The following is a 15,264-nucleotide window of genomic DNA, read 5'->3' on the forward strand; positions in this document are numbered from 1 at the left end:
TGGATTCGGCGCAGTTTCAGGTTTATCCTCCTGAGCAGCGAGTCTGGGATATTCAAGCTATTATTCTGATCTTTCAGCCTCTATCCCGGGTTTGTCAGGATGACCCTCCGGCTACTGGGCCTGATGGCCTCATGCATCCTGTTGGTGGATCATGCCAGATGGCATATGCGGGCTCTGCAGTGGCACCTGAAGTTCCAGTGGGCACAGCATCAGGGCAACCTGTCCGATAACGTCCAGATCTCGGAGGGCACTGCACAACAATTGCAGTGGTGGCTCACGAATCGCGATTGGGTCAATGGCAGATCCCTCTCCCTTCCCCAGCCGGGACACACAGTGGTGACTGACGCGTCCCTTCTGGGATGGGGTGGCCACATGGGAGAGGCGGAGATCAGAGGACTCTGGTCTCTGGCGGAGTCCCGGCTCCATATCAACCTTCTGGAGCTTCGGCGATCCGACTTGCACTGAAAGCATTCCTTCCCTCTGTCAAGGGGAGAGTAGTGCAGGTGTTCACAGACAACACCACCGCCATGTGGCACTGCAACAAACAGGGCGGGGTGGGGTCGTGGACCCTATCTTAGGAGGCTCTTCATCTCTGGACATGGCTGGAACATCAGGGCATTTCTCTGGTGGTTCAACATCTGGCAAGTTCTCTGAATGCCAGGGCGAACGAACTCAGCCGTTAGTGCATGATGGATCACGAATGGCGTCTGCACTCAGACGTTGCACAAGGTCTCTTTCAGCAGATCTATTCTCCACCGAAGAGAACACGCAATGTCATCAGTTCTGCGCGTTGGAATTTCCAAGGCGGCACTTGCTAGGCTGCGTTTCTCGTCGCAAGTGAAGTTTTGGTCTACTATACGCCTTTCCGCCTATACCACTTCTACCCAGAGTACTGAAGAAGATCAAGCACGACCGGGCCCAAGTCATTCTTGTGGCTCCGGACTGGGCTCGAAGAGTATGGTATCCCGAGCTACTCAGCATGGCTATCGATCCCCCGATCCGACTGCCTCTTCAGGAGGATCTTCTGTCGCAGCAACAGGGGACGGTCTTCCACCCAAACCTGTCCAGCCTCCACCTCGTTGTGTGTAGATTGAGCGGCGGCAGTTGACGTCTTTTGACCTGCCTCCCGAAGTTTGTAAAGTAATCTTGGCAGCCAGGCGTCCCTCCACTAAGACGGTATATGCCTGCAGGTGGAATAAGTTTGTGGCATGGTGCACAGCAAAGGCTGTGGATCTCCTTTCTGCCCCCCCTTTCAGAGGTCCTTTCTTTGGCCCAGCAGGGCTCTGCTCTGGGCACTATCAAGGGCTATCTCTCGGCCATTTCAGCCTTTTTACGGCTTCCAGATCAGCATTCCCTTTTCAGTCCCCTGTTGTAGATAGATTGTTGAAAGGCCTTACTCATCTTTTCCCTCCTGTTCCATTCATAATGCCTCAGTGGGACTTGAACCTGGTTTTGACATATCTGATGTGTGCCCCCTTTGAGCCACTTCACAACTGTCTTCTTCGTCTTCTCTCTTTAAAGACAGCTTTCCTGGGGGCCATCACCTCTGCCAGAAGAGTGAGTGAGCTCCAGGCTCTTTCTTCTACACCTCCTTTTCTCTCTGTCCATCCGGACAAAGTGGTTCTAAGAACTTGTCCATCCTTTCTCCCAAAGGTTGTCACTGCCTTTCATATCGGGCAGACCATCACTTTGCCCACCTTCTTTCCACCTCCGCATCCCTCAAAAGTGGAACAGAGGCTCCACCATCTGGCTCCAAAACGTGCTTTCTCATTCTACCTGAACCGCAAACAACAGTTCCGGGTGGATGACCAGCTCTTTGTTGGCTACATGGGCGCCAAGAAAGGTCGGGCCGTGCACACGCGGACCATCTCTCGGTGGGTCGTACTGCACATAAAGACTTGTTATTCTTGGCTAAAAAGGAGCCTCAGGTGGGGCTGTGCCCTCATTCTCCCAGGGCGTCGGCAGCCACTACTGCTTTGGGACGGGGAGTTCCCTTGCATGACATCTGTCATCCAGCTACCTGGGCCTCGCTGCACACGTTTAGTAAGTATTATTGCCTGGACAGCCAAGTCCGGAGAGATGGCTTCTTTGGCCGTTCTGTCCTCCAGGATTTTCTGGTGTGATCTTGGTTCGCAGACCCACCACCGAGGTTAGTATTGCTGGGGTATCTATTCTAAGGAAAGGAATCTATCACTATGGGTTTCTTTCAGATGCACAAGTTACTTACCTTCGGTAACGATATACATCTGTAAGAAACATTAGTAGTGATAGATTCCTTACCGCCCCACCCATCCTCCCCGTTCTGTGAACTGATTTCTAGGGTTAAGGTAATCCCTTTCAGGACCCTAGTTTCATGGCACCAGTGGTCAGTTTCTTGCATGGCTCTGCGTTCCTGGCGCGGAAAGTAGTGTACAGAACTGACGTCAGCGCGCGTGGGCGCGTCTAAGTAGCTCCAGCGACGTCATCTCGGCGCCAACAAGGCACGTGGAGCCGCACGACTACACCTACCGACGCGGAGGGGTACTGCTGACAAACTTTTCGGATCCAGTCTGACGCCGGGGGTAATTCTAAGGTACGGAATCTATCATTACTAATGTTTCTTATAGGTATATCGTTACCGAAGGTAAGTATCTTGTGCGTTTAGTAGTCTTTAAATGATTTAGCATTACTGAAGTTCTCACTCTTTGAAGGCATTGGGTTACAATGATAAAGAAGTGTTTTAATGCATAAAGTCTCCCACTGCTTTTTGCCATTCCTGAAAGTTGACGGATTATATGAGGTATTGATTCTTTATTGTTCAATTCATTAAAATCATTACAATATACTACATTTTCCATGTGTGGAGGAGGAAGGAAAAAGACTAAGAAAGAAAAAAAAAAAATTCATAACCATCATACACACCAACTGGAGCAACTAGGTTTACTAAAAACAAAATTGTAAAAGTGATAGTCCAAACTAGAACTAAAGTGCTGGTGCGTAAGGATGGCACCTACGGCTGGGAACCCAGTTTACACGTTCATTAGGTGAACCCTTTGCCCAATAAATTAATGTTCATTTACAAAGCTAAAAAAAACCTTTGTCAGCTGCCCCAGCATTGGTTATGATTATATGAGGTGATAGAAATAATTGGGAAGTACAATGGTTGTAAACACTGAATTAGACTACAGTGACTTTACATCTCAATTCCCTCACCTGGCCCTTTTAATTCCTTTTTGATTTATTGGGAAAAAAAGTCTCAATCATTCCACCTGAGACCATGGCCATCACTTTAATAAATCGTCCTCCAAAGAACGCTGATCTGTTTGAGATGATTATGCCACTGGTGATGCCTCTCACAAGTAATGGTTTTAGGCGACTTCATTTTCTGGTTTCACTATCTGGAGGATGTTTCAGCTTTGAATTTAGGCGTCACACTGTAAGAGCTTGGACTAATGTAGCTTGGCAAACTACTGACACATAAGAAAAGACTGTCCGCTATCATTCCAGACCATCATCGAAGCAAAACTCGGCAGATCACAAAATAGTATAGTTTTTATAGTACTGGAAGTCAAAGACAGAAGAACAGTAAAAGTAGGCTAGAAATGAAGCTACACAAATTAAATAATCAGCTGGAATTATGCCATATCTGGCACTGACCAGACATGGAGGCTAGTGAAATGGTGTTGAATTACAGTAAGGCACTGGCAGATTTGGCAAGACTTTTGCCCTTGGTAAAATAGTTAGAACCAACACTCCAAAGAAGTCTAATAAAATGGCTCATGTCAACTGAAAATAGGAATATATGGTTGAGGAAACTGCACCATTTTAGGAACAATATGAGATAAGCATACTCAAAGCAATGATATTTTGTGAATGTATTGAATCCCAGGCAATGTGTTGTTCCGAACAGTAAAAGTGAGAGCAGGAAAGTGGTGAGCCATAGATGAGTAGACTGGTTAAGTTGAAGACCCTTAAGGAATGTTGTTTTTCCATTAGGGATGTAAATAGATTCTAAAAACAAAGCTCATTCATGCCCAGGCCATCTTTTTACCTCTGTATTCCCAGCTTCACTGAGCTAATAGGCTGTTTAGTAAAGTGGAAATCCTAAAGGGTATCAAACATCGTATTTAAAAAAGACCGCCCTTGATTACATATAGCTGTCCCCCATTATCCAACAACTATTTTTATTTCTGAAAGTCTTGAAAAAGTAAACACTGCAGGATCAACCATGTGTGTGGGGAATGACAGTCAGGATTCTATCCCAATAGATGGCTAGAGACCGATGGAAACAGGCCTTTTGCATGTACAGACATTCGTCCTGAATATCGTGGATATTAGTGATTTAGCCCTTTAAATGTTATGGTAACTTTCGGCTACCTTCAACCCCCTTGACCAGCCACTATCCTAGAACCCGTTTTAGGGTAACACAACAAGCAGGGGCTACTGGGCCCCAGCCAGGGCGACTTTTGGCCTTTTACTTCTGCTGTCCTGAGGCCTGATCCATTGAAATACCAAGCACACCCTTTCAACACTTGATCCTCATTGGTAGCGTGGTGAGCAGCCCAAGCATTCTAAGTTAGGTTCTGTGGGAGCAGAGACTAAAAGGTCCACAGCTATGAAACAAATACTGTCCAGCTTTAATATATTCCAGCACATAATACACAGAGATAACAAGAGCATACGTTTCTACACTTTCTATGGGGATTTTCTCACTGCAGCTAATTTAGCTTAATTTATGTGCAAATACATGCTCACTATAGAGTGCACAAGCAACTTACCTTGTTCTGTGAACCGTGGATTAGTACTTAAAAATGCCCAATCTCTGAGTCTTTAAAGTTATGGTGTTGTCCCAACCTACGTTAGAGGCAGACACTCATGAAGATTACAGCAGTTCCTTGTTTTTTCTGGTTATTGACTCTCAGATGCTAAGAGTCCGGTGTTCTTGAATTAGACATGGCACAGTCCACCTTCTTTGGATTCTCTTAGTGTGTCTGGTCAGCAGCTCATGGTTCAACTTCAGTCTCCTTGGGAGCACTGCTGGCATGTAGACACAATAAGTGGAGACTATACCTGTTGGCATAACCTATACCAGTGCTTAAGTGCTTGAATGTGACATCTTCTGGGAGGATCAGATCACTCAATCATAACTATTTTTGTTCCAGTCACGTTAGCTCTAATTGTTTTTTTCACAGGTCATGGTCGCTCTTGGCTCCAAGTACTGCCAATCGTTCTTGGCTCCAAGTACTGCCAGTCGCTCGTAGCTGCACAACAACTGTGGTGGATCCTCACTGTAGTGGTTGCACCTCTTGCAGGGTGCATGATTGACTTGAGGTTAGGTCAGGGAAGCTGGGAGATCCACACAAAACTTGGGTCGGCACTGGTTAAACTTCTCATTGTAGTCTGAGATTTCTGAAGCTGTCCCAAGACTCCTGGGCACAACAGCCTGGCTTTTCCTTCCTGGAAGTTGTTTCTCTGCATGGACTAAGCACTGAAAACTGGAACGGAGTGTGAACGTTTGGGTCCCACTTATATAGTAATTCTGCAGACCAGAGAGATGGATCCCACAGTGTAGGGCCTGCAACTGGTTAGGAGCATTTGATTTTCTTTGTGTATTCCAACTCTGTGGAGCAGGTATAGTCTTGGTCTTTAGTGAGGCACGTCACAGCAGGTAATGTTGAGTGGTGACTCCAGCTGGAATACTCACAACAGCACAGTCACGTGTGAAGGTCTGTAGTTGGCTGTTAACTGCCCTCTTTCGGATTAGCACTTGAAAGGGCAGGATCTGCCTGAAAGATTCCTTTTACATCTGAGCAGAATCTGCTGACTCACTTCCCCCTGCCCACTATCAGACCTGATGTCAGTGTTCTGAAAGAGATAATCTGCAGTCCCTCCACCAAATGGAATGGTCTTTACTGAATTTTCAAAGCAGTTCTGTCTCTATCATCCCACACTCAATTGTCTGGGATTACCTCCAACCCAGACATACCAACAGTACATTTTATTGCCTGGGAGGGCTAATCCACAACTTCCATCTTCTGCTGTGTCTTATAAGGGTTATGCATAAAGAGTCCCACTGGTCAGGTAGGCATATTATTGCATTTAACATTATACCTTGCTACCATTACGATATACAGTTCACATGCATATTGTCTTTTGATGTCAACAGAATGTCTGGGCACCACGTTCAAACTGAGCTTTATACTGGTGGGGACGGCAGGCACCACTGTCTTCATAAACAGGAAAAGGGCTGTTTATGGCTATCAATGCGTATTCTGCCACCACTTATTAACGTATGTGCACCAGGACCCACACAAAAGTCTTGTCAGCTGAAGGCTACATTTGGTGCGCCCCTTTAGACCACAGAACCAGGCTCAAGGTCTTCACTTGCAGGATCTCCTAGGCCTCAGTGTCCACCCATGGTGGTTGCGCTTGCTAGGCCAAAACAAAAAATGTCAGGATACTTGCTATTATGCAGCTGGATTGTTTACGTTCCCGTTCCAGAGCACATTCATGGAGGTATAGCTACTACTTTCAGGTTTCCAGTAGACTCAGTGGGAGACTGAAAGAGACATATTGATGAAGCAAGATACAATTTCATCAAAAATTTTAAAATCCGGGAATAACAATGGATTTATTGAATTACTTACACGTGTTCTCCAATTATTGCTCTTTTACTTAAAACCGATGTCCAGACCGACATTTCTATCTAAGTCACTTAATTTCGCTGTAGCCACATGGAATGCTCTTCTTCCAAATATAAGAGAATTCTGGACTTCATTTTTCACCCATAGTTTAATTTGTCTCCCTTTCTATTTTCTGACAATGTGGCTATACCTTGCCCTTGCTTGATTTCTACTGATCACACTTATATTATGGTAGTAATGTATTGAATCCTGATTAAATATAGGCTACATTTGTTGTTTTATGTATAGCTCTGACATACTTAAGAACATCCCTTCTTTATGGAATACATTTCTATGTGTCATATTGCTTGATAACTTTAATCATACAGTTATAAAAAGCGTGATATGTACTACTTCTGTATACAAAATGTCCCTCAATTGTGTTTACAAATATTATCTGGTACAGAAAGTGTTACTTTATTACATTTTTCTTCTTATGTGCGCACTCTCACAGTAACATAACAGAGTCAGTTCTAGTGGGGATGATGTGATTGTCCACCATGAAAGCTGACTTTGAGAAGAGTGGATGAAATTATATTAACCACAGCCTAATACAAAATACACTTTAAAAAGTGTCCCATTGTGTGGTACCCACCGTTCAATCATTCCACAAAGGGGCGAGCAATAGGTGTCACGGTACTTGTACAGTCCGTAAATAAATCTGCCATAATACCAAAGAAACTATTCTGTTCTTCTTTACCCATCATTTTATATTTCCTGAGGTAAAGGACATTTTCTCTTCCAGGCATGTCAATTGAAAACCATGCCAAAGAGTATGTATAGAAATATAATAGACTGCAGATAAGGAGCAAGGCATGGTCTTGTTTGCTTACTTACCACCATGTCAAATTATATATTTGGTCTCTGACTCTCCTCTTACCTCCCCATCACTAACTAGCCCTCTTGCACTACGCCTGTTACAGTTTGTCCTTAGAGTACTACACTGTTATACCATTGAGTCACAATGCCTGGAAGTAATATACTGTGTCTTTCTGTTGCATGGTTATCTGACAAAGTTCTTATTTTCTCACATGCACTATAACATTTCAATAATAATAATTCAAAAGAGACACAAAATACAGCTATGCCTTCTGGTTTAATCTATTGTGTGTGCTCTGAAGTAATATTATGTTTATATGTGGTAGGTGTCAGTAAAGAGGGCACCACAAAACTAAAAATAAAATAAGATGATCACTTTGTTTTTTGACAGAAATTGCCAAAGCGTTTGCTGGTCCAGTTGATTTATCAATTTATCCCACATATGGCATGGTGGTCGCTTATCCAACAGACCTTGGTACAATTCAGATGAGACTAGTGAATCGTTTTTACAGGTATTTTGAAGTCTTTTACTTTTTATACACAAGGGAAGAATGATTCTTCAATGGCACCTCCTTTATTTTATTGATACATTGCTTTTCGGTAAGTGAAAATGTCATACTGAGGTGCTGCTAGATGTTAAATATTTTTTAAATGAGCACTACAGTTATTCGGCATGCTTTTGCTGACTGCATTATAAAAATTACGTTATTCAGCATTCTATTTTGGTTATTTAATCTTTCAATAGATGAACATAGAGATGTATCACTTGCATTGGAGATGTGTAGAGATTTTGCATTGCTTTCTTTTTAAGCCTACCATATAAAGTTAAACATTGTTTGAGTCCTCGTTGTCATCCCTATTATAAATACTTACCACTGTGAATCTAAGCATTATGTTTTTCAGTACGATCAGAAACAAAAACCTTTTTTTTTTTTTGCTTCTGGCTTGACAGTGGAGCTCTCTGTATTGCATATTGTGGCACGTTCTTTAAAGTATACAAAGTATCGGCTTTGTCTCCACCAGAGGATTAGAAGTCTCACACCTCTTGTTATTGGCTGTTGTGGAATTCTGCCTTCCAAAAAGTTATTTCGTTGGAATGCACAAGGGAATATTTTATTCAGTTATGTACTTATTTTTTTGCAGTTTTAAATAGCTCAAATGTGGCTCGAGGACATTAGAGTGCTTTACATCAGCACCAGATTGCATTACACAATGCCAGATTCATATTTTAAGGGATGGGAAGATTAATTGATTTGCCAAGAACAAGGTGTTTAGCCGATGCTGGAACTCAAGCTTGGTTCCCCGGTTTCAAAGTCAGTAGCTTTGGCCATTTTGTCACATCTCTCCTATTTTACATTCGAAAAAGTACACTAAATTATCTTGTGTTCAATTCTTTATCTCCTACATGCATCCTGTAAAGAAAGCAGTGATTTTTGTCTACAATTCTAAGCATTGACAAAGTCAGGAAGGCAGGCTTTAAAGTTATAAAAGCGCATTTGTGCATGCAACTCATGTAAGGGCATTTGCAAATGCTTGTATTACATGCTTTGGCACATTAAAGCAAGGCCTAATGACTTTGGCTATTACTGGCTAATTTATCGGATTGTTTTTTCATAAAGTTGGTCTTTTAACTGTATATATCTGAAAGAGACACATTAGTGATAGATTCCTTACCTTAGAATATCGCCAGGCGCCAGACTGGATCTGTAAAGTTTTCGTCAGCAGTACCCCTGCGCGTCGGTAGGTGTCGTCGTGCGGCTCCGCTTACGTCGGTGGCGTCGTAGCCGCCGAGATGACGTCGTCGGAGCTACTTAGACGCGCCCACGCGCGCTGACGTCAGTTTTTTCTTTTTCTGCGCCAGCAAGCGCAGATCCAAGAGAGAGAGGTACCCCTAGTTAATATTTTAACTTGGTTTCAGAGAACTTCTTTCTCTTGTCTTGTACTCGACTCCTGGTGCAGTAGGGATGCCCGGGTTTAAGTCATGTAGGACCTGCCGTCGGAACATGTCGGTAGCGGACCCGCACGACGTGTGTCTATTCTGCTTGGGGCACGCCCAGGACCCCGAGGCGTGCCCTGATTGTTGGGCCATGGCACTGAAAGCTTTTCGGGAGCGTTCCCGAAAGTTATTGGAGGTCCTGCCATCGGTTCCGCGCCAATCGAGGTCCCGCTCACGTGGGAGGTCAAGGGACCGGTCGCGGAGCCGTCTCCATCGCTCATCAGACTCGGTGACAGGTAAGTCACAGTGCCATAAAAAGTCGAAGACGCGACGTTGCTCTTCGTCCACCCCTCACCGGTCACGGGACGCGGTGGAGGGGGCGGGCAGTCACTCCCCCGCAGCTCCGATGGAGCCTCCGTTGTTGCCTGCGGCCTACCCATCCTTTTCAGGCCCGCACGGGACTCCGGACGAAATACAGGCTTTGCTGTCGGCAATGAGCCGTTTGTTTGGCCCATCGGGTCCCTCCGGAGTACCTTCGGGCCCCGTGGACCCGTTGGGTGGTTCTGCCCCTGTGCCGCCGACCTAGGCCCCGGCTACGCCGGCACAATACCCCACGGCGCTGCCGGCTCTGGCCTCGGCGCCAGTGCCGGGGGCGGCACCGGACGGCACAGAACCGGGATTGGTTTGTTACCCCCGGTTCCGTTTCTGGGTGGAGAGTTTATCCCATTCCCTCGGGCACCTCGTCCTTACCGGCCTCTTCAACAACCAGTGGACGAAGGGGAGTACTGAAGACCCTCTGGCAGCTCAATGCGAGGATGAGCCAGAATGGGAAGGTGATACAGAAGGTCCAGTGGATCTGGATTTCTCTCCACATCCTGGTACACTGTCCCTCTCTTACGTGGCTACGGAGGAGGTTGGGACTTTTTGTGGTGTTGCGTAGGGCGGCTGAGGCTCTTAACCTCGAGCTCCCTTCCGACCTATCAAGACCAATCTCCTGACTGAGGTACTGCAGCCAGCGTCCTCCTCTTACTGATGTCCTGTTGAGTACCTGGAACAAACCCAACACAGGGGCTCCTGTGGATAAGGGTGTGGCGCGCCGCCATCGCCCGGCGACCCCAGCTTTCTCACACAACACCCGACGCCTCAGAGTCTGGTTGTCCAGGCCTCTGCCTCCCCGAGCGCATTCCCTTCTGCCCCTCCGGACAAGGAATCTAAGAAACTGGAACAGTTTGGGGAAAAGATTTTCACTTCTGCCAGTTGCGGGCGGTGAATACTGCGTACCTGTTGGGCCGCTATTCACATTCTGTGTGGGACACGGTGGCACAGGTCCGGCCACATTGCCCTGTGGCAGCTCGGGCGGTGGTCTCCCTGGCCATTACCGAAGGGAGAGATGCTGCTAAATTCACTATCTGTTGTGTCCTTGACATGGCCGATTCACTCGGCAGGGCACTTTCCTCAATGGTGGCGCTCCGCCATTACGCTTGGCTAAGAACAACTGGCTTCTCCGGGGATGTTCAGAACACTTTGTTGGACATGCCCTTTGATGGCACACGCCTCTTTGCTGACCAGGCAGATAGCATCCTGGAATGCTTTAAGGACTCTCGAGCTACGGCCCAGTCCTTGGGTCTTGCCACCATGCACACTCCCTCGGGGTCCGCTTTTCGCTTCTTTCGAGGTCAGGGTCGAGGCGCCCAATCGCGTTCCTTTCAGGCCTGCAGGCCTGCACCGCCAAATTCTCAGCGCAGCTGCGGACGTGGGACCCGACGTGGTGAGTCCCGCGGGCACGTCAATCCACCACCGCTCCTGCCAACGCCGCCTCAAAACCTTCCTAGTTCGGTGTGTCAGGTCCACCAGATGCCAGTGGGCGGCAGAATTCCCCATCACCTCACCCACTGGCTCACCATCACTTCGGATAGGTGGGTTCTGCAGATAGTCTGAAGGGGCTACTCCCTCCCCTTCGAGTCTACCCCTCCAGCCATGCCACCTCAGTACCACCGCATGTCGGCGGATCACTTGGCACTTCTCCAGCAGGAAGTTGCAGCCCTCTTGGCCAAGGGCGCCATCGAGCGCGTTCCGACGCCAGAAGTAGGTCGTGGTTGTTACTCCCACTACTTCTTGGTTCCAAAGAAGGACAAAGGTCTGTGCCCGATCTTAGACCTCCGGAACGTCAATCACTTCCTCCGGAAGGAGAAGTTCAAGATGCTCATGCTTGCTCAGGTCTTGTCTGCCCTAGACCCGCAAGACTGGCTGGTAGCATTGGACTTGCAGGATGCTTATTTTCATAACCCCATCCTGCCAGCCCACCGGCGTTACGTATTGTTCACGGTGGGCCACGAGCACTTTCAGTTCACCGTGCTCCCTTTGGGCCTTACCAGCGCCCCTCGGGTGTTTATGAAAGTGATGGCGGTGGTCGCAGCTCATCTGCGCAGATCAGGTGTTTCAGTCTTTCCCTATCTCGACGACTGGCTGTTGAAGGAGGGCTCGCTCCAGGCAGTCGTTTCCCTCCTCCAGACTACGGCCGACCTCCTGCATTTGCTGGGGTTTTCCATCAACGTGCCGAAGTCGCACCTGGTTCCCTCTCAGAAGCTCCTCTTCATCGGAGCGGTTCTGGATACAGAGCGGTTTTGGGTTTATCCTCCCGAACAGCGAGTCCGGGACATTCGGGCTATGATTCTGATCTATCGGCCCTGGGTTTCGGTCAGGAAGACCCTGAGCCTGCTGGGCCTCATGGCCACCTGCATCCTGCTGATCTATCATGCCAGATGGCATATGCGGGCTCTGCAGTGGGACCTGAAGTTCCAGTGGACGCAGCATCGGGGGAACCTGTCCGACTACTTCAAGATCTCGGAGGGCACTGCACAGGACTTGCAGTGGTGTCTCATGAACCAGCGTTGGGTCAGCGGCAGATCCCTCTCCCTTCCCCAGCCGGAACACACTGCCCCTCTTTCTGAGGTTCTCTTGTTACTTCTCTCTTTGGCCCAGCAGGGCTCTGTTCTGGGCACTATCAAGGGCTACCTTTCTGCTCTTTCAGCCTTTCTTAGGCTGCCTGATCAGCCCTCTCGTTTCAAGTCCCCAGTTGTCAATAGATTTCTCAAAGGCATTACTCACCTTTTCCCTCCTGTTCCTTTTGTGATGCCTCAATGAGACTTGAACCTGATTCTCACATACGTGATGTGCGCTCCCTTTGAGCCTCTTAATAACTGTCCTTTGCGGTTATTAATTTTGAAAACTGTCTTCCTGGTGGCCATCACCTCCACTTGGCAGGTGAGTGAACTCCAGGCTCTTTCCTGCAAACCTCCTTTCCTGGCGATTCATTCGGATAAGGTTGTGCTTCGACCGCGTCCCTCCTTTCTACCAAAAGTAGTCTCTGCCTTTCATCTTGGGCAAACTGTCACTCTGCCCACTTTCTTTCCGCCTCTGCACCCTTCGAGAGAAGAGGAGAGGCTCCACCGTCTGTACCCAAAACGTGCGCTTTCGTTTTATCTCAACCGCACACAACAGTTCCGGGTGGATGACCAGCTCTTTGTTGGCTACGTGGGCGCCACGATGGGTTGTCTTGTGCATTAAAGCCTGTTACTCTCTGGCTAAAAAAGAACCTCCGGTTGGGCTGCGTGCCCATTCAACCAGGGCGACCGCAGATACTAAAGCATTGGGGCGCGGTGTCCCCCTGCAAGACATCTGTCAGGCGGTCACTTGGGCCTCGTTGCATACTTTCACTAAGCACTATTGCCTTGACAGTCCGGTCCGGAGAGCCGACTTCTTTGGCCGCTCAGGTCTGTGTGACTTTCTGGTGTAATCCTACTTCGCAGACCCACCACCGGGGTTGGTATTGCTTGGGTATGTATTCTAAGGTAAGGAATCTATGACTAACGTGTCTTTCAAATGCACAAGTTACTTACTTGTGTAACGATATATCTGTAAGAGACATTAGTTAGTGATTACTGCCCGCCCATCCTCCCCGTTCTGCAAACTGTTCTCTAGGTTCAGGTCATCCCTTTCAGGGCCTTAGTTCTGTTGCACCAGTAGTTGTTCTCTGGCGTGGCTCTGCGCTCCTGGCGTGGAAAAGTTGTGCACAGAAGTGACGTCAGCGCTCGTGGGCGCGTCAGAGTAGCTCCGACGACCTCATCTCCGCGGCTACGATGCCGGCGACGTACGCGGAGCCATACGACGACGCCTACCGACGCGCAGAGGTACTGCTGATGAAAACTCTCAGGATCCAGTCTGACGCCTGGGGATATGCGAAGGTAAGGAATCGATCACTAACTAATGTCTCTTACAGATATATCGTTACACAGGTAAGTAACTTGTGTAACAGGTCAGGGAGATCTTAGATCAACTTGAATACCAAGGGGTGATTGAAACATGCACCTCCTAAATGAACAATCCTTTGATTCCTGTATTCAAACCAGACAAAACATATCGTCTAGTTTTGGATTACAGTCACTTGAACGCTTGTTCCAAAACATTTGCTGTGCAAAATGCACATAGTACAGCATTAATGAATAGCATTGTGCGTAAAAGATATTAAACCACATTGGACATTTCAAATGGTTTCTTTTGTCAAAACATAGCACCTGAAAGCAGGTACTTAACAGCTTTCTCAATAATGGGGACACAGCGTCAATTTTGTCGACTCCCACGAGGGTTCAAAAACAGCCCGGGGTTATTCTCAGCAAGGGTAACAGAATTACTACAAATTTATTATGACGAGGCATTGTCATATGTCGATGACATCTATCTGACAGATGATGACCTAGATAGGCACTTGAACAGGGTGAGTACCATTATACTGGGCTTCGCCTCAACTTTAAAAATCAAGAATTGCTCATCTCAATGTCCTTGTCCTAGGATATGAGCTTTCAAGTGAAGGCAAAAGCCTGCCAGCTAACTTTTTAGCAAAGTGTGCACTCCAACCTCCAAAAACACTGAAAAATTTACAATCCATCTTGGGTTTTCTAAATTTTGGAAGAACTTACATTCTAAATTACGCAGAAAGGGTTAAACCTCTCTACGAATTAATCAAACCTGATTTTCTTCAAAACATTGGACACAGGAGCACACAGACATCCTCCGTTCACTCCAAGCTAACATGTTAGCAACAAATCACTTACAAACACTCGTAAATAAACACAATTTAGTGATCCAAATAATTTCGGCTCAATGCGGGTTCACCTATTTAACATTTAATGAGGGTAAAAAAGTACCAATAGCATACAAATTACATTTGTATACACAAGCAGAAATGCGCTTCACTTCAACAGAAAAAATACTGACTGCAGGTCAAACCGCTGTAGCAAAAGAAAGAGCACTAGCTCAGGGGAAACGAATTATTGTCGTGACTCCTGTACCAGCCTTAGAGGTGGTTACAAGAGCGAGCATTCCAAATGCAAAAGCTTTACATCCTAGATGGATACAATGGGTTAATTCTCTTGCTGCAACAGATGTTGAATATGTTTTTGATCCTCATTTAAAAACTCAAGCGTTCCTGCAATATGAACATGAATGTCCTCTGCCCACTGAATTTCTGCTTCCCGATCAGTACGAATTTATACTGACGGATCAGCACAACCCGCTACAGGGAGTAAGCAAACTTACAGTACTGCGTGCGCAATCGTTAAAGGTCGCATGCGCGATGGTAACTTCTGACCAATGGTCACTAAAACTCAATCTCTAGGAGATTGTACAGCTCAGCGAGCTGAACTACAAGCATTCAAACTGGCACTTGAAAGTACAGATCGCAAATTCCCCACACTTATAGTGTACGATTCCCTTTACTGTATTCAGTCATATAATGAATATTTACAGACTTGGCTTCAAAGCGGATTCAAAGATGCAAAAGGTGGCACA

The 15,264-nt window shown here is 46.8% G+C and overlaps 1 protein-coding gene across 3 annotated transcripts in view; it reads left to right on the top strand.

Moving 5' to 3' along the window:
* BRWD1 (bromodomain and WD repeat domain containing 1) overlaps positions 1-15,264 on the top strand; it is a 2,304,433-nt gene that overhangs the window by 1,770,240 nt on the left and 518,929 nt on the right. For all 3 annotated transcript variants that reach the window (XM_085621250.1, XM_085621251.1, XM_085621252.1), the window contains one exon: positions 7,873-7,993. In XM_085621250.1, coding sequence (XP_085477376.1) covers positions 7,873-7,993 — 121 coding nt within the window. The remainder of the gene's footprint in view (positions 1-7,872; positions 7,994-15,264) is intronic.

This window comes from Triturus cristatus, chromosome 8 (assembly GCF_964204655.1).
Source record: "Triturus cristatus chromosome 8, aTriCri1.1, whole genome shotgun sequence".
Taxonomy (NCBI): domain Eukaryota; kingdom Metazoa; phylum Chordata; class Amphibia; order Caudata; family Salamandridae; genus Triturus; species Triturus cristatus.